This window comes from Agelaius tricolor, unplaced genomic scaffold (assembly GCF_023055355.1).
Source record: "Agelaius tricolor isolate 1412-34295 unplaced genomic scaffold, bAgeTri1.0.p SCAF_1, whole genome shotgun sequence".
In the NCBI taxonomy this organism is placed as follows: domain Eukaryota; kingdom Metazoa; phylum Chordata; class Aves; order Passeriformes; family Icteridae; genus Agelaius; species Agelaius tricolor.
The window spans coordinates 64,210,841-64,230,330 of record NW_027269261.1 but is presented as its reverse complement, the minus strand read 5'-3'; the positions used below and the strand labels follow the sequence as shown (position 1 = coordinate 64,230,330).

At 38.0% G+C, this 19,490-nt stretch overlaps 1 protein-coding gene across 1 annotated transcript in view; it reads right to left on the bottom strand.

The window, feature by feature from the left end:
* Positions 1 to 19,490, bottom strand: part of TRDN (triadin) — a 189,991-nt gene that overhangs the window by 88,614 nt on the left and 81,887 nt on the right. The window contains exons 13-14 of the mRNA XM_071437566.1: positions 4,598 to 4,633; positions 1,342 to 1,395 (exon numbers count right to left, since the gene is read on the bottom strand). Coding sequence (XP_071293667.1) covers positions 1,342 to 1,395; positions 4,598 to 4,633 — 90 coding nt within the window. The remainder of the gene's footprint in view (positions 1 to 1,341; positions 1,396 to 4,597; positions 4,634 to 19,490) is intronic.

Sequence of the window (19,490 nt, the reverse complement as noted above, 5' to 3'; positions counted from 1 at the left end):
AGGCTGAACACCCTGTCCCACACACATTCCTAGCACAGCTTCCAGCTGTAAGCCCTGGCACTGGGGTGGTTTGCACTGCTCCCCCTGTTGTGTTAGCAGAGGTGAACGTGGTGTCAAGCAAACACAGCAGGCAGGGATGGGGAGCACTGGTGGGAAAATGGTGCTTCCCAGGCCAGTTTCACACAGGGCATGGTACAGGCACACAATGTGTGCTGCAATAGCCCACATCCTCTGTGACTCCAGGCTATGAGTCCTTCTGTGGTAGAGACAACAGCAGTGTTCCTGGCTTGCAGTGGGCCTTGACCAATTCCCAGTCACCTCTACTGATGGAAGACATTATTCCCTTTTTTGGTGGAGGAGAGCTCTGAGATAGACTACTGAAACAACCTGAATTAGAGAAAGATAGCCAGAAAGCAATCTTAAAGAAAAAAAGAAAAGCTATCTCACATCCATACAGGGGGATCAGCTGGAGGCAAGAAGCAGCAGAGGAAGTGTGGGCTGGGCACTGCTGGGATGCCAGCACCAGGCACAGCTCAATGGCAGAGTCTGGTGCAGCGCCAGCTATCCTGCTTTAGACTAGAATAATATTATGGTTTTATACTCCCACATTTTCATATTGGAATTCCTGAGGGGTTTTTTGATAGTTAATATAAAATGTAGTCAAACTACAAATATAATGACTATTCAGGTTGTTATTCATTATATTGGGTTTTATTTAATTAAGAAGAAATGAGATATGGCATTTTTAAAGATGAGTGTGAAGCAGATGGGATAATAAATAAATAAAAAATATTAGATTTTTACAATCCAATATAAATCCAGATAGGAATTTATGCCATTATTTGTTTAAAAAAGTTTGCTTGTCTTTTCAGTGCATATTTATGATTATCCAGGAGCTCCATTTTGACAACCTACTGTGAGATCAGCACTTTTAAATACCAGGTCCCCTTCTCAAAGGCCTTGAATACAGCTTCACACAGAAAATAGTTTCTATAAATAGTGCTTTTAAAATCAGACTTTACATTCAGATTAATTTTTTTATCTCAAGCCCTATAGAATGGCCCAATATAGCACCTCATAGCTGCTATGGGAGGACAAGAAGCAAACATAATGTTAGAAATCAGTGCTAAATACTTTTTTTCTTAGCAAATATTTCACATACACATATTTTCTTTTTTCTTAGCAAAATTTCACAATGATTTAGAGCAAAACAGGCAAAAAAAATCATCCCAAAAACTGACAAGAACCACTGGCTTATGTGCAGTCCAGCAGATGGTGCTATGATGCAATAAACTGGTTCACAAGTACAAGAAATTGCATGCAAACATTTTTCTTCTTTACCTGGTGCTGCTGCTTTTTTGATGGCTGGGTTGGCTGCAGGAGCTTTTGCTGGCTCTTAAAAAAAATAAAAAAAAATAAAATTAACCATTTATTACAAAGCATTGTATTTTAAAAACCCCATAGAAATCTGAGGAAAGGCTTCCAGGAACATATTTTTTAACTGAAGAGTTAAACAAATAGATTACCAAAGGGAGAAGGGCTGAGTTGCTTTCAATAAACTCAAAGGCAACGACACAATAACCAGCTGAAGGGCTAGTAAACTCTTGTTGTTAGTCATTGAATCCCTTCTTTCAGCTTTTTCTGCTCACTAGTTGGCAAAGCAGAGGAAAGAAGGCACGTGGGGGTTCCAGCACAGCCTTGCCCCTCAGGCAGCAGCTGTGTGCTGGGAGCCTCTGCGTCTGATCTTGCAGCTAGGAGAGCAGAAGGTCCTGAACCAGCCTCTGGCAGGTGTTGAGGATTCACTCTTGTGAATGCAGCAGTGGTACCTCAGGGGATCCCACAGCCATTCCCAGCAGCATCCTTTGCCCTTGTCTGAAACTGGCCCTGGTTAGAAGAGGTGAAATTGGGCTGCTTTAGCAAAGCACATCCACTGAGTTGGCTACACCAGGCATCTCCCTCCATCCTGAAGGATGGAGGAGCATTAGGAGAATGCCTTCATGTTTGATCCTGCAATTGAAAGAGCAATTGCTGTGTTCTCCTAGCAGAGAAATGTGCCCTTTCTGGCCATTTAACTGTTCTTGGTCTTTTCATGAAGCATTTGCATTATACTGTCTTTGTTTGTAGAGTGCGTGGGTCCTTGCAAAATGAACGTCCTAATGATAAATGGTATGTGCATCCCCATGTGGATTTGGGGAATCTTCACCCCATACAGAAGAACCTAAGTAACCTACTAGATTTATTCACTCTTTATTAGTATTTTGTTAATTGATTTTATCCTCAGGAACTACCAAAACAAACTGTACTTAAACCACAATAGTTTAACAAATATCCATTAGCTAAACTTCACCAATGGTCATAAAAGATGTTTTTGTATCAACTAGAAGGTTCTTTAAATTAAAATTCACATTTTCATATCTCGAGAGGAAATAACTAATAATGTTAATCACAAGCTGAATTACAGAATGCCAAAAAATGTTAGTTAATCCTGCACATCTGTCACTGTATTATTACAATGAAAAAGAACATGGCTAAATCAGGAATGTAATTTTGACTCCTTCCCCTCCAGTCTTTTGAGAAGTTCATAAAAGATGCATCAGATTGTCTTGTGAAATGGAATGAAAACAAAATATAGTTTGCATGTGCAATGTGGATTGCTTTATTTCCATCCACTTAAAAGCCCAGAGCTGATAATTATATACTAACTTAGTTATTATCACAGCACTGTAATTATTTGGGGTGCTCATCCCTCCTTCAGGCAAATTTGTAGAAGACCTTGAAGAAGAATTTACTCAGTATCCATTTTCTGAGTGCCTGTTTTTGCACAAGAGGCCAAACACACATGTTCTACAAGTGTCAAATGGACCTAACACAAAATAGCAAGACTCTTTCCTTTATCCTCCTCTGAGTTCTCAGCTAGAGTATGCTTGACATTGAATTTTTTTAAACCTTTTTTTATAACATTTGTGAAAAAAAAAAACCCTAAGGATTCTTTGTGTTATACAAAGATTTTGATTTTAAATATTTAATATCTGAGAAACTAAAATAATTTTGAGAAAAAATAAAATTAAGCATATATTTGACTAAAAAAATTCTGTAATTTATTTAATTTTTGTATAATTTTTAAGAGGCATTAGAACAAAAGTGCACAAAGTTTAAAATGGCTTTTGCAAGCATACCATTTCCAGTTTGCTATTCACAAATTATTTAAGTGCTAATGATTCTGCATCTTTACATGAGCTACCTTCAGCTGGAAATTTCACTCATGTGGCAGAGATGGGAAATTCTGCTATGAGAGCTGCTGTGGAATTCTCTCATGAAAGGAATCACAGAATGGTTTGGGTTGGAATGCACCTTAAATATTATCTCATTTCAAACCCCCTGCCAGGCAGGGACACCTTCCATCAGACCAGGTTGCTTAAACTCCATCCAGCCTGGCCTTGAGCACTTCCAGAGAGGGGACATCCACAGTTCTCTGCAGAACCTCACAACCATCACAGTGAAGAATTTCTCCCTAATATCCAATTTATACCTACTTTCAGTTTAAAGCCATTACCTCTTGTTCTATCATTGCATACCCTTGTGAGAAGTCCCTCTCCAGCTCTCCTGCAGGTTCCATTTAGGCACTCAAAGGCTGCTCTGAGGAATTATGTCTCCAAATTATAAGGTAATTTAAGACTGCTTGAAAACAGGTTCTTATTTCACTAGCAGGACATTACTTGTAGAGTAAGTGTATGAAATGTTTTGTTAAATATTTCTGCAAAATTTGCATAGGAACACAAAGTATAGGCTTTTTTTTTTCATTTCCAAAAGAAATCTTTTAATAAATTGCTGCAAAATTGAGGATGGCAGGAGATTGTTCTGCCATAGAAGTCATGAAAGTTCATACATGGAAATCAGAGTCACTGCACTCTTTAATTGTGAATTTGAATCAGATTTTGAAGCCCCATATTTTTCCTATTTTTTTATATACTGTACTTTCAGAACAGAATGTTGAGCAGGTGAAGTCCTACCACTGTCTTACTGTCCTTACTGTGTGGAGGCATTGCCTCTTGCAAATTTGCAGAAAAGGAAGACGTAGCTCTTTCCTTTTAAATGATACCAAGTTCTCAGAACATTTTTTGGCTACTTTTTCAGAAGGGCACAATTCTCTTCAGCTCCAGAGGTTTCTCTGTTGGAACCAGAGCTGCCTAGACAGGCAGGGCCCTTGTTTTGCGTTTGTGAAGAAAAATTTGGTCTTCAGCATGTTCAACTCTGAGCCTTCCCAGCCTTCTTATGAAAATTGCTGCCACTGGGATCACATTCAGCTGAGACCTCAATTTGACATTTCCTCCCCTATGAAACCTTTGTTTTTGAAGACAGTGATAGGAAAGACGGGAAGGCAAAACTGTCAGTCACAAAGAGGAGTGTGCAGTTAGAAGCAGGATAAGAACGGATTAAGAAAGTAGGAGGCAGCTGAAGTGTAAACATGTCATTTTTCAATTACAAACAGTGTAGCTACTTTCTTTGTATTTTCAACAACTCAATAAATATTATTTTTGGGATAATGAAATGAACTTTTGAAACTGCACGGCATATAAAAGAGATAGTAGTTTCTTACTTTTGAGTTCTTTGGATACAGCAGCTTCTTTTTTATCTGTAAGACAAAGAAAAACCAAACACATATGCATAAACACACAGTAAGGGTAAAGGTAGACAGAAAACTGCAGTGTGTGCTTTAGAGGTGAAACAGCTTATTTGCTATAAAGTGCATTGCAATGATACAGTGATTCTTTCCACTTCTGTTTGTTCCATGGAACAGTGGCACTAATTTAACCCTAAGGGTAAATACAGGAAAGCCTGTGTGACCCTAAACACTTTTGTTTAATTTCGGTATGGTAATCTGTGGGGTTTGACACGTGGCTGAGTTACCATGGCTCACATGCAGCAGCTGAGCTATGGTTGCTCACCATGTGCACATGGTCAGGCTGCAGGAGCACAGGGGAGGATGTGCCAGCAGCCTAAGAACAGAGATTTAACGAAAGGCACTCTCACTGCAGCTGTTGACAATCACACAACTGAGGCCTACTTTAGAAGATTTTCCACCTAACACCTTTTGAACTTAGAGGAACTCAGGCCTACATATGGTCCATGTGTAGCAGGCAAAATTCATCCCTGGTTGAGTAAAATTGAAATTACTTAGCTGAATCAAAATGCAGCATGGCCAAGCAATCTACCAGAAAGACTTAAATAGGCTGTTCATTCTCACTTAAGGTAGGATTTTTGTGCAACATTTTTTCAGGACTTTTTTTTCTGATTGCTGAGAGATTTGGAGTCTTTACTGGGGTGATATAAGCATGCAGAAATATGCAGAGATAGCTTCACTCTCCATTATAATTTTTGGTGCTATTCTACCTCAAGGCTTTTAACTGGGTACAGAATTACCCATCTTTAGAAACATTCTTGGTGCTTCACATACCTTTTTCACTAGTCTCAACTGTACAACCAATAAATTACTCATGGGGATCTTGTGAGACAGGAGCAAGGGCATGCTTAGAGCAGTGGTAGAAGATGCTCCTCTGGATGGTTACAAGGAAACCAACGTCATCTCTAATTAACTATAATGTTTCTGGAATATAGGCAGGATAATTCTTCTGTCCACAACATATATGAATGATAAATGAATTGTGCTCTTAAACACTAATATGAGAAATACTTCAGGGCAGAAACTGTCAAATTAAATCGCTTGCAAATCCAAGACTATCCCATTACTGCTAATAATACAAAGTTGCTTCCTTTTCTGTTGCTTTCTAAATTGCTGTGGAGAAGTTGATATGAGATAAGGTAATGCAAATGACTGCCAAGTAGTCTAATAATCTTGAAAAATTTGGAAGAAAATATATTTCTGCTTGGGTGATATGTTGCTCTGAACTGAAATATTTCTGGGTTAATCCTCTGCTTCCGCTAACTCTGTGTGAAAGCATGTTCTGCAGGCATTACTTCAAAGTATGATAATTACCACATTTGGATGAAATTAATCATGAAGCAGCTTCCAGACATGTTATCTGGCTAAGGAGCCTATTGAAGCCTTCAAGAAGTGCCTATTAGTTTCCAGATATGGAAATTTTGAAAGGTATATATTGCAATGATATGAATCATTTATCACAATAATCTTCCATTGCTGGAGGTTATTAAAAAACAAATAAATTGACAGCACCATTTACAATAACAGACTGGATCTAAATAAAACCTTCAAGTTATTTATTTCCTTTTTTCATATAAGTTGCCATTTACTAGGGCAACATACTTTCATATATTTTAAGCCCATAATTTATTTCAAAAGAATCAATGTGTTTTCCCATCATCTGAAATATAAAGCATATAGTAAATAGCTGGACAATTTTTCCAGTAAGAAAATCTCATAATATGGGGGGTTGTGTATTTTTGTTTGTTTTTAAAGTGCAGAAAAATTACCAATACCTGATTCCAACAGCACATATTAATGTGAAAATGCAAATAGTGTTAGGATATTCTTTTCAAACCAAGATCTCACATTTGACTTTTAAAGCTGTATTTATCCAGCTAGGCTGGAGTGATTAACAGAAAATTGTCCAGAGGAGGTTGTGTGGGACCTTGAACCATGGAAGTACCTTTGAAGGTGTATACAGCAATTGCATCTACACACTTCAATTAAATAAATCACCAAGTTGCAAAGAAACAAACAACTGTAGATCTTGCAGAAGGAAAGAAAGCTGATCAGGACTTCTGAAGTCCCTAAATATGGTCACCTGCTATAAGGCATAATTAACACTTAGCTTATCAACTCGATGAAAAACAATACCAAAAATGAATTGGCCAAAAAGTTATACTGGTGCAATTTGAGATAGTGAGAAATTGGTCTCATTCATTGTTACTTTGCACAGGTCTAGGGTTTAACTTTTAAGCTATGTGAGTGTGGTTGGGAACATAGCTTATATAAAATCAGGTTTTAATAGTCATTATGTATTTTTCTTAAGAACAGCAGCAATATGTTCTCTTGCTTCTTGGTGGGGTTTTTTTTTTTCTCTATGTTCGTTAAGAAGAGGAATGGCCAAAAAACCCAATTTCTTCATAAAATTTTGAAGACACACGTGAAGACACATTTGATATTTAGGTCTTCTTAAAGGACTCCAGTAAACCACGCAAATACTGTTCAGTTCAAAGATTTGGGTACCTCTGACATCCCTATCAATTTCCTTTTCTTGAAAAAGCCTGCAACAGACTTTAAAAGGCTAAGCTGATGAAATAATTGATCATCTGTGGAACACTGTGAAGCATCCTTTTTACAGTTGTTCTCCGGAGGTATTTGAAGACAATTGTATTCTGGCCTATATTCTTAAAAAGTAAACATGCTTGTACAAGCTCTCCTCAGGTGAATGAACAGGTTTTACTTTTATTGACTCTTGTGAAAGACTAAAGTACAGTAATACTTAAAAAAATATTTTATTAAAAACCACCAAATATTTAAACAAATATGATCTTTGCTCTTATCTCTACAGGCTAAAACAATCAGTTTTGAATTCAAACTAGGAACAAGCATTTGGCAGCCAGCACAGATGTACCTCAGTAGAACAGCAAAATTGTATTTTATTTTTTTTGCCTCTTTTTAGCACATAGCTCAATTTTTTTCCTCAGGCCTCAATCAGCATTTGTTTGAAGTAAACTACCATTACACACTAACTGCAAATGACATCTAAACTACACATGGGGCAAGGAAAAAAATCCCTCTAAGCTTATATAGTGCCTTTCATGGCAGTGAGTCCCTGGGAGGTTTGTAATAAGCTATTAGACAAGGATGCCCCAGTGCTCTGGTACAGAATTTGGTTGTTTGAGTTTAAAAAACTTCCAAAATGGAATATTTCAAACACTGCTATGAAGTGAATTCCAGATCAGGGGTTCACAAAACTTTTACAACTTTTTAACAACGGATTTATAATACAGTGTACATTGTACATTTCAGAACAGGAGATCTGCTCCACGCAATGTATAATTTTGATAACTAAAAGGAAGTTCTGGGAAATTATTTGGTTTCAAATTGTATTCTGATGAAAGACTTCCCTGTGTCTTTTTTCCTAGAAATCTTTAATTCAAACATACCTAGGGGTATTAAGAAAACCTTAAACTATTATTCAGATAAATGAGTATTTCAGACACTGTATGTTGATAGCTCAGATAATGATGAACCATGCTAAAATAGTAGCTAAAACCTCCTAATTAGAAAAATTCTTGTATATGTTGTATCTAAAATGACTTTTCTATTTGGAAGCTTAGAAAAGAACATGTTGGTAATATCAAATTTGCAAATAGAAATTAATTTCAACATCAGTGGGCAACCACAGTGTCCAAGTTGAATGGTAGCTAATATCTTAATCAAACATGCTGTAACCCCATAGATTCTTCTGCTGCTGATCTGGACTAAGCACCAAGATCCCAGGGAATTACCAGATCCTCTAGAAGATACAATTCACTGAATCAAAAGAAAAAATTAAGATGTTAAGCAGTTACTGCAGGAGTAATTCTCACCCGAAACCTCAGCTAACACTTTCAATTTGTTTTGTACCTGATTATCTCATACTAGAATGGACTTAGTCAAACCCCACTGACTGGCTAATGGTCTGCACATACCCACAGAAAATAGGTTGTGTGATGAAAATGCCTCACACAACGTGACTGTAGTTCTCCAAGCAAAATGTTCCTAGTAAGAATCACACATATCTCGCCTCATTTCTTGGTTCTATTGTTATTTTGACATAGGTATTCAATTCATCTAGTGATTAAAGGTCAGAGAACAAAAAGAGAAGATGGCAGAAAAATGAACAGAAACTTCAAGAATCAGAAAGAATTGTGTTGAAAATAAAAATGTTTTCCAGTGCTTTGAAGTCAAAACTCTGTTGGTTTTTCAGAAATAAAACCAAAAGCTTCTGGCTGTTATTACCAATCAAAGCACAGCCCATCAAGTGCATGCTTTGGGAGCTTGGTTCTGGCTTTGCAAGTACAATGCAATAGCAGAGTTTTCATGACATTGCATCTTACAAATATGACAGCTAAGCTTCCCTCTGCTGCCCTGAGCAAGGGTTCACATGACTGGAAATAAAAATGATAGCAGGTGGCATCTGATGGCTGAGAACTTCCATCATGTGAATGGAAAACATAATTAAAGTCGCCTAGAGACCAGTCTCACTACTGTCTGCTCCCAAGCTAGCAGATGTAGCAGAATTTGAGAACAATTTATTAAGTGGCACAATTTGCAGCTAATGTGATTTACAGAGGTAACAGACGAACACACCCCAGATAGCTGAGCATTTTTCAAAATGAACTGCTGTTGAGCATATAGTAATTAAACAAGAATTGTCAAACATTCTATTAAAATATACTGTGGTTTAACTTTTTTTTTCATTTACTTGGAGTTCTTAAAACTATTTTCCACAATGTAGTATTGATTTCAACTAATATTTCAACAATTCTGGGAAGTGTTCATTCCTGAAGTGCCTTTAAGAATTTCTTACTAAGTTGCTTTTTAGCTTATATTATTTTTCATAATTTTTCATTAATTACATGGCATTATTGAAGTAATTTTTACTTTACCACACCTAAAAGCTTTTTAGAATACTTTTAAATTTTGATTTCAGGCACTTCTGAAACAGCAGATGCCCACATATAGGGGTGTTACATCAGAGTAATTACACCTTTCTGGTGTAATGTGTCCATTTTATGATAAAGATTTTAAAAATTCCCTACAACATAGAAAGAAAGAAATAATATTTCTTTTCTTACTAGACTTAAAATCTATCAAGTTTCTATCAAAATTGCTCATGCTAATCTAGGATTAAATTTTTATTATCACTGAACCCTTACAATTTGACAGAATAAAAGAGCTATTTTGAAATATCAACATTTCTCCCACATGCAAAGTTCTGTGTTTCGACCAACACTTAATTTTGTTCCCTGTCTTAATCACTGAGCATGGTACTGCCATATGCTCTGTGACAACTTCTGGCAAAAACTTTTGCCTTTCCAAAATTACATTTCTTGGTGGGCATGAGAAAGGCATCTCATTTCACCAATGAGGCTGAAGTTGTGCACGAGGGAAAGCAAGGTACAGTGCCACCACTGCTTCAGAGCTGTTCCTGACCTGTTACATGACAACAATAAACTCTCTGACCAGAGTTTAACTATCTTCCTTTGAGAATAATGGGAATGACAGGGAAATTCATTGGTGGAGACCAGTAAGCCTTGAACCCCAGACTACAGGTTTTGCATTACTATCTTTTGCCTGCAGAGATTTCTGCATGCAAAAAAAAGGGGAAACTGCAGATAATGTTATTATAGCTGAGTAAAACGGGCAGATGCAGAGCTTCTGGGTGTCAAAATCAAATTTCCTCAAGCAACAAGAGACTGGACTATAAGATAGAAATTTAAAAATGAACTGATAACTGATATGGTATGTAAAGGTGCTTGAATAATGTAGAAAAAGGAGTTAGCTAACTAAAATTCCTCCGTTGTTGATTACAATGGAAAATTGGTGATAATACTCTTAAATGTAGGCAGATAATTTTCCACTGAAGCAGGAAAAACATGCAAAACTTTCCATCTATTCTCTGAGAACAGTATCTTCTCACCTCAGCATTGTCTGTATTTCCTCTCCACTCAGAGTAGCAGGCTTTTTGACAATTTCTAAATTGCTTTCACGTCTCCAAGTCCCTTCTGATCACCAGCCCTTGGAGGTGCTGTTTTGTCTCTGCAGTGTCTCCTCACACCACCATTTGCAAGGCAGCTCTATATTCAGTGCAGCCAATGAGTGCCTGCAAGCCCTGGGCACCAGAGCATCAGAAGCAGATAGTAACCTAAAGCCCCAGAGCTTTTCAGAAAGTGTTTTGGCAATACACATGGATGAAATACTAAATGTTATCTCAAACAGATTTCCCCAGATCATTAAAAGGGTTAGCTCAATAGAGCAAAAAATAAAGCAAGTAGAGGAGGGATGTGAGCAGACAAGTGATTCAGTTACAGTAAGAAAAAGCCTGCACTTTACAAATGGCCAATTTCAAGTATAATAGTGGTTCGTGGTTCCACTAATTGGTGATTTCTCCTTTCTACTTTGTAATTCCTGGAATGAATTCAGTCTCTCGCACTGCAGAGCGGGTAGAAACTTGTTCATCTTAAATACATTCTCATGCATGAACAGTATCCTCATTTGTATCAGAAATCCTGTGGCCAGACAGACTATGGCAGGGATCATCTCCCTGTACTCAATACAGGTGAGGCTGCACCTCAAATCATGTCCTCAATTTTGGGCCCCTCACTTAAAAAGCATTGGAGGACTGGGATAAGTCCAAAGATGCGCAATAGATCAGGTGAAGGGTTTGAACCACAAGCCCTGTGAGGAGCAGCTGAGGAAGTTGGGCTTATTTAACCTTGAGAAAAGGAGGCTCTGGGGGTGCCTTATCACTCTCTCAATTACCTGAAAGGAGGTTGTAGCAAGATGGGGATTGGCCTTTTCCCCCAGGTAATTAGCAGTAGGACAAGAGGAAATGACTTCAAGTTGTGCCAGAGGATGTTTAGATTGGATACTAAGGAAAATTTCTTTGCAAAAAGGATGCTCAAGCATTGGAAGAAGCTGCCCAGGGAAATGGTTGAGTCATCATCCCTGGGGGTATTTCAAGGGTATGTATGTTCACTTGAAGACATGGTTTAGTGGTGGACTTGGCAGTGATGGGTTCAAGGTTGGACTCAATAAGCTTAAAGGTCTTTTACAGCCTAAAAAAATCTTCATCAGGTATGGTTTAAAAAAGCAAAACTCAGGAGCATGATATGAGTTTGCAGTCATCCACACACAGGAAGCTGCAAGTGCAGCTAATTCCAGAAACTGCAGTCCTTTCGAGAAAAGGTAGCGGTTTTTATGTAGCAAATGTGAGTAATAACATTACTTCCTAAAACTTAGGAATCGGATATTTCCCTGGAATAACCTTTCATTTGAATTAGCATAAATATTATAAGAGATGAGAATTTTCTTTAGCTTTTTTTTTTTTCATTCCTTGAAACAGCTGGGGGATGCACTCCAAACTTTTCTTAATAAAGGTCAGCACCAATACTGTTTGAATGATTCAGAAGAGAATTTTGGGTTAGAATAGGCTTTGTTAAGTGCATGTATGCTACGCTTCCTTGTGATATCTCTTCCTGTACTCTTCAACACATTTCCATTTCTTTCTGTCTGTTGGGTAGATAGATGTACAGATTGTATCTATAGGCATTATCACTAGGAAGAAGATATTTTCTTATGTCTGAACACAGATTATGTCAACATTCTCACTCTTTGAGAAGGGAAATCTTAAATAAAGAAATGTCCATCCATTCATCTTTATAGGTGACACAGTACTCTAATTACACTCTCATAAATGAGACAGAATCTATGAGAAAGCAACTCCATGCAGAACATACTGCAATCAAGCTAAAAATCAATGCTTTTCTAACCACAGTTATGTATGGCTCTTCTGTTATAGAAGATTTGCCTATTCTATTTTCCTAATAATTCAATAATACTTTATCTGACTTAGTCTCTCAGAGTAACATAGCAAACCACAAAATTGGCTCTGCTTCTTGGAAAACAGGTCAGGAGAACAAGCATGGCCATTGGGAACATTTACTGAAAGGATCATAACTAAAAGTGAAGGGTAAAGGCTTATATTTAAAGTCAGAAATACCTCTGATCTATGAACCTTTATAGGGGAAAGGCACACAAGAGACTGAAGTATACTTTCAATTCAGTGACATGAATGTCTTTATCTAATATGTGCTCATCAAAACTTAGTAAAAGCTTTTAAAGCTTTATTTCAAGGTCAAGGGAAAGATATTTTTTCTTTTTAAGTGCAAAGCAAAAGAAAAGAAAGAAAATCCTCCTGATCTCAGACTCTGAAGATTCCTCCTGACTGACTGTGAGTCAAGCCATGAACTTATCTATTTAGCAACAGCAGAAAATAATACTGCATAGTTACATCATTTCAACTTGGTAGACGCATCTGTGCATGGACATTTAACATAGATTAATTATCCCAAATATCAGGCCTGCTGACTCAGATATACATCTTATTTTGAGGGCATAGAACAGTTTTCCTTCATTAAAGAGATTACCTTGGTATAGTTTGAGACATAGGCATATTCTAATCCTGTTATTTCTGGATATGACTGGAAAAATAAATATTACATTAATCCCCAGACCAGCATAAAGAGAGTTGAAGAAAAAAAATAGGTTCTTTAATTAAAGCTATGCCACCCAGCTGCTTGCACAGCACAGGTAGTTCTTTCCCTATACCTGAAAGTCTAAAGGCAAACTGTTTATTTGGTTGCCTGTGTGGGTTTTAAATTATTTATCACATTCATGCTTGATTATTCCTAGTATCATATCTCCCCAAAAAGTTCTTTATGAGATTGACTGGACAGCATCAGAAGAGGTTGCCTGTCAGACACTAAATTACTCCTCTGCTTTGCTCAAGGAAAGTTCTCTCACCAACTCATGAAAAAGTGAGTGGTAGTGCAAACCCAAGCCCCCTCCCTTTTATCTATATTTATTAAAGGGTTGCCATTTCTAATTCTTTGTCAACCAGGTCTTACCTACATCATTCACCATTTGCCTCTCTTACATCTCTCCCTACTTTGTGCATTCCAAGACAGAAAAGAACAAACACAAAATGTCAGATCTGGATGGAACAATACTCAGTGTAGACTTGGAAGCATTCAGCTCCTAATACTCTACAAAAGAGCCACTGAAAAGTGCACTGCATTTATTTATCTGCTACTAAGATTTCATGGACAGGGCAGCTGCAGCAGATAGCAAATACTCACCTCTTTCTCTGCTAGAGATCTCTTTGCACAACATATTGGGGGGGCAGGAGGGCATGGGAAGTAAATAAAAATATTTCCAATCTGGAAATTACAGGGGAAAATACTGTTGCTACTGCCTGGGTGGAATGTGGTCAACATACCCAACCTGTCTCACACAATATAATCTGAGGTGGACTAAACAGAGGGTGGAGTGGAGACTGCAGACAGATTCTGTCAAAACCCTTGCACAGGAAGGAACTCAGTGGTACTTTTTAGTGTATAAGCCACATAAGAGCTGAAAACCAAGAGAGATTAAGGAAGAAGACCTGCTGTGAAGTCAGCAACTCTGGTAAATTCACTTTCCTTGGACTGATGCATGTCCCAGTCCCAAGATTACCTCAGATATTATACAGAGATACCCACCACCCCTCACTGAGTAAAGGCATAGATGCATGACTAAACTCACTCAAGCTCTGCCTGAATGTACATAAATAATACAAAAGTAAATTAAGAATCACCAGAAATTAGGGAAGACTCCATCATAACTTCTGAGCTCAGTCAAATGGCCTGACCCTTTCTTCTCCCCCACAGGGACACATATTGGGTAGGAGCTGTATTCAATGCATGCTGAATGATCATCTCCTTCATACATTGCTTTGAATACATTTTTGCATTCAGACACTATCACTGGCAATCCTTCAACCTAAAACTGTCACAATTTTATTAATGGAGTGCTATTCTGTGAACCATTAATGAATGAGAGTCCTTAATGGGTGCAAGCAGTCACTGGCAGAGGTAAGGATGTGGAGATCCAGGAGGGGGTCTCTCTATTTGGCATGTGAGCCCAAACAAATCAGTCCAAGCACCCTCTGATCTGGAAATGCTCAGTCAACAGTCCCCATAATGGGACCCTTGTCAGCATTGGTGCTTGGCACCAGTTGACAGGAACTATCACCATCAGTTTATCATCCTACTGTAAAGCTTTCATACCTTCTCTCTGTGAGTTCTCACAGGCATCTCCTCACAACACTGACTCCTTTTCTCTTTCTTCCACATGGCCAGCTGGCTGACTCCTTCCTATCCCTTACACCTCACAGCATGGCCAGCCAACCCCAACTCTCCTCTTATATGCCTAATCCACTCTTTTATAACACTCATCCTTAGTGGACACAGCTGTGACCTATTAAGGGCAAGGCTGTTCCTAGTCTTTGGTAATTAGTATGGCTGCAACTCCTCAAGGGCAAGATTGCCTTCAGCACTATCTCTATTCTCTTACAATTCATCCTCCCACAGACACTGACAGGCTGGTTGGGTACAAGGGTCTCAATTTTCTTGGGACGTGGACAGACTAATCAAACATTAAGGGTTTAAGAAAATCTTCCTTTTTCACATGACAAGGGGGCAAGCATGAGAAAGGATCAATTTCCACTAAAGCTGATTCCTAGTAAAGTAAACTGGAGTTGAGTTTTCTATCTGAGAGTCACCTCATCAATTGCAATGAAGAGTCAATCTTAAGACTGAGTCAGTTCTTATTGTGAGGTGAAGGAGAAACAAGGGGAAGGTAGGAAAAACATTTTTCTAGCTCTTTCTCTCTTTCATCTAATTTCTATCTTTTGAACACTGAAAGCTAACCATGTCCTGGAATGGCACAAGTGTTTGGTTTTGTTCTGGTATAGATTAATGTTACCATTCCCACTTGAAAAACTCTTTCAATAGGTAATAAGGCAAGAAACACCATGGTGACTTTGCAGCCTCAGTCCTTGTTATAAAAGCAGAAGAGGTGTTTAGGAGCTCAGTTCTCACAGAAAATCAATGGGAGTTATGTGTCTGGCCCCCCGTGACGTGTTTGTATATCCACCAGGATATACATGCTGCATCTTTCGGCATGCTTTAAAATCATGTTGTCAATCATTGATGATGATGGAGCATAGAATTCAAAGTCCACCGAGTGCTTTGAAGGACATGTTTGAGCTGCCTTTTGTCTTAACAATAAGTTGTATGAAGACCATGGTAATTGTCTTTCTGCTGTGTTTGCATCTCTATTCTGCCAGATTTTTTTCTCTTCTCCCTCACTGTGAACCTGTTTTTATTGTTATGTTTTTATCTGCTTGGGGAGATTCAATTTGATTTTTTACTAAATAGTCATGTCTGGCTTGAGGATTTCTGGAAATGTCAATTAGGAAAGCAGGCTTTTCTATTTTCCATGGAAGACTAAATACTTAGAGCATGACCACCAGTCATGTGCTCAGCTGATAAAAGTAATGCAGAAAGGAATTTCTGTTTTTCCAAAGAACCTGCAAGGCAGTTGTCTCCAGCTGCATTTCTGCATTGACTCTTCACTACATTCTCTTTTAGCTTATTATGTATATCTCTGAGGGTTTACCTCTGTAATGCTCAGGGCTAGAACACACCATCAGGCTCTCTAGTCTGACATTGTGTTGTCAGAGACTCCTATATTTCAGCTAGGCACATTTTCAGCTGGTGTGTATTTTTCATTAGGTAAACAATCATCTACTGCAGACACCAGGGAAAGCAATATCCACCCTGTGCTGTGGTAGTTGATCACTCTTAGTGTTAAGAACCTGTACCTCATTTTCAGTTGAGATTCACTTAGCTTCAGCTCCCAGTCATTCATTCTTGTTTAACTGTCCCTACTATGTTAAAGGGAGCTGTTGTTGCCAGAATTTTTTTTTCTTTTTTGTTTATTCTTTTCTGCAAAGGTACTTAGTATCCACAATAACCAAGTTACCTCTTTCTGAAGAGATGAATTGAATAATTTATTCTTCTTTGTGAAAAAAAAATAAAAATCCTTACTTTGTAAATAACTCAAGCGACTTTTTTTTTTGTTCTTCCTCCAATTTTACATGCAACTTCCAGTCTTTTCAGTGCTTTGTAGACAGGTGATGTGTGGCCATGGTCAGTGTCCTCTGTTACAAGGTTTATAATTTCATGTCTGTATGAAAAAGTATCAACCTCTATTTTCCATTCACCTTGTCAGTTATAAAGCTACCTTCCAGATGTAAATGTAAGTGCCAACATAACATGAGACAGTAGGGAACTGGGCCCTGAGGTTAGAAAGACTATATTTGGGTGTCACAAGAGAACATAAATCTGAGTAATGGGATAAAATTAAGCAAGGGAAAATTTAGGCAGACTGGAATGAAATACTTCTTAACTGTGAGATCTATGAGGTTGTAGAATAATCTTCTGTGGGAATTGATGGAGGCCTAGTTACTTCAGACATTTAGAACTAAACTGGTTAAAGCACTTGAAGATATTCTGTAAGGAATTATCCTGCATTGCCAGAAGGAAGGATTAGATGACCTAGCAGGTCATTTCCATCTCCTCTTTCTGTGATTTTGTTGTACAAAGCCCCATGAACAGGAAATTGTTATCAAAGTTAAGAGATGCCCCTAAACCCTGTTTGTGTAAGAGAAAAAAGAATAAATCACATCTCTTGCTGGTAAGTGTGCAGGAATTCTAATCCAGCATTTCTGTGGGTTAGTAAATGCTACCAGTGCTGATGGCTGCATGCATAGTTTGTGAAAGCAGAAGCATCTGCTAATGAAAAAATGTCAGGAAACTGCAAGTGAATTATGAATAGGATGCCAGAGAAGAGCAGTAGGAAGGGAAAAATAAGAATGGGCCTGACATGCAGAATAGGGTAATGAGCAAGTTATTAGTCAGGAATGGATTGGCCTGTAGTAGAGGAGATGAAACCTGAAGCTGCAGTCATCCATCTGGGAAAACGAGGTGGTTTTATAAGCTTTTGTGCATGGGCATTGATTCATATAATGATATTACCAATTGGAATCATAATTAAGATGAAATCAGAGCCAGGGGCTTTGCTAAAGGTTGTATGAACCCACAACAAGCCAAAGCTCTGCAGAAATGTATAGATGGATGAGCAGTCTAGGAGAGAAAACTGTCAAAAGAATATTGGTAAGAAACAACTTAGAGAAGGATCACACAGTTCTAAGGTCATTAAGTTCCTCCTTTGATTTGTGTGTGTGTGCTTTAATGTGGTTTGTTCCTAAAACATCTCTCAACTCATAACACATTGTGTTTCCTTAATTATTGCTCTTATACATTCATCTGCATGAGGAATCACAAAACAACTCATTGCTTATTATTTCTGTTGCCTAATTTTTACATTTGTCTCTTCTCCTAACCTTTCTAAATTTAGCTGCAAATAAAAGCAAACTGTAGGTTCCTGTTCTGGGTTCACCTGGGAGGGAGAAAGTAATTTCCTTCATAGCAGCCTGTATGATGCTGTGGTTTGGATTTTTTACTCAGACATTGTTAGCAAACTTGAGTTTTGGCTATTGTCAAGCAGTGCTTGAACAGCATCTGAGCTTTTTCTTCTTCCCACTCTGTCTGTGCCTACTACTAGGAAAAGGCTTGGAGAGGACATAGCTGGAACATCTGAACCAAATTACAGGGAACATATGGTAGGGAATACACCAAATACAGAGGTGTACTCCCTACCATATAATACCATGCTCAGCAATAATAGTTGAGAATAGAGGAGGAACAGGGAAAGGGTGTACTCTGCTTCAACTGGTTGGGCATTGTTCTGCTTGGGAAGGTGGTGAGCAATTACAGAATTTGTATTTCTCCTCTTTATTTTATTTATTAATCTGTCTTTGTCTCAACCCATGAGTTTTCTCATTTTTGATCTTCCTGTTCTCCTCCCCTTCATGTTGATAAAAGGGGACTGAAGGAGAGGCTGTTTAGGTGTTTAGCATCTGGCCAGGGCCAAATCAATACAGTGTCTTCTCATCATTAAAAATAAAAAGGTAAAAAAAAGAGTCAGACAGGGTTCTACCACTCAAAATGCCTACCTTCTACTTGTTGTAGCAGCCATTCTGAAAACACATTTGATCAATCCAAAATGCATCATAGCACTTACATGTGCACTCCAGTTCCTAAGTGACTCAGTTTTTACCTTTTCCTCAGAATTTGTTTAATAAGAAAGAAAATTTGTGAATAAACATATTTCATTTTCTGTATGTGACCAACCACTTTCAAAATACCTTAGGTTCTCTTGTTCTAATTTCACAATTCCATTTTTTCCTTGTAAGCAACCTAAATTGTGACAGCCTCTACATCTCACTGGCTGTTGCAGACCTTACATTGTGGCCTCCTCTGAAACACACATCATCCTCCCATCTGCTGGCATCTGTCATGTGGCATCTCTCATACAAGGGAACATGAGGCACATCACAGTGTCCAAGCTGGGCTGCTTAACGTTGTCAGACACTCAGCTAGAAATACACTCCTGGCAGTGGGCAGGGTAGAGTGAGGAGTTTCAAACTCTGTTCTTGAGAGGAAACAGAGATGTATTCCTACAAATGTCTTCCTACAGCCCCACTTGCTCATCAGGAAAAATCTAGGATCAACTTTTGTGTCCCCAATGAAACATTCAATTTATTACAGTTAGATCAGTCCAAAGCTTTTCAGCATGTCTGGTATGCATCTACTTCTCTAGATCAGTGTGTTAGCCAAGCATGTTTTTTCCCCTAGTTATAGATTTTATTATATTATAATATGTATATAATATGATATATTTTAATTAATTTTTACTTCTCTGGCTGTACTGAAAGTATTTACATTCCAAAATTATTATTCTGAAAACAGTGTTACATTTAGATGAC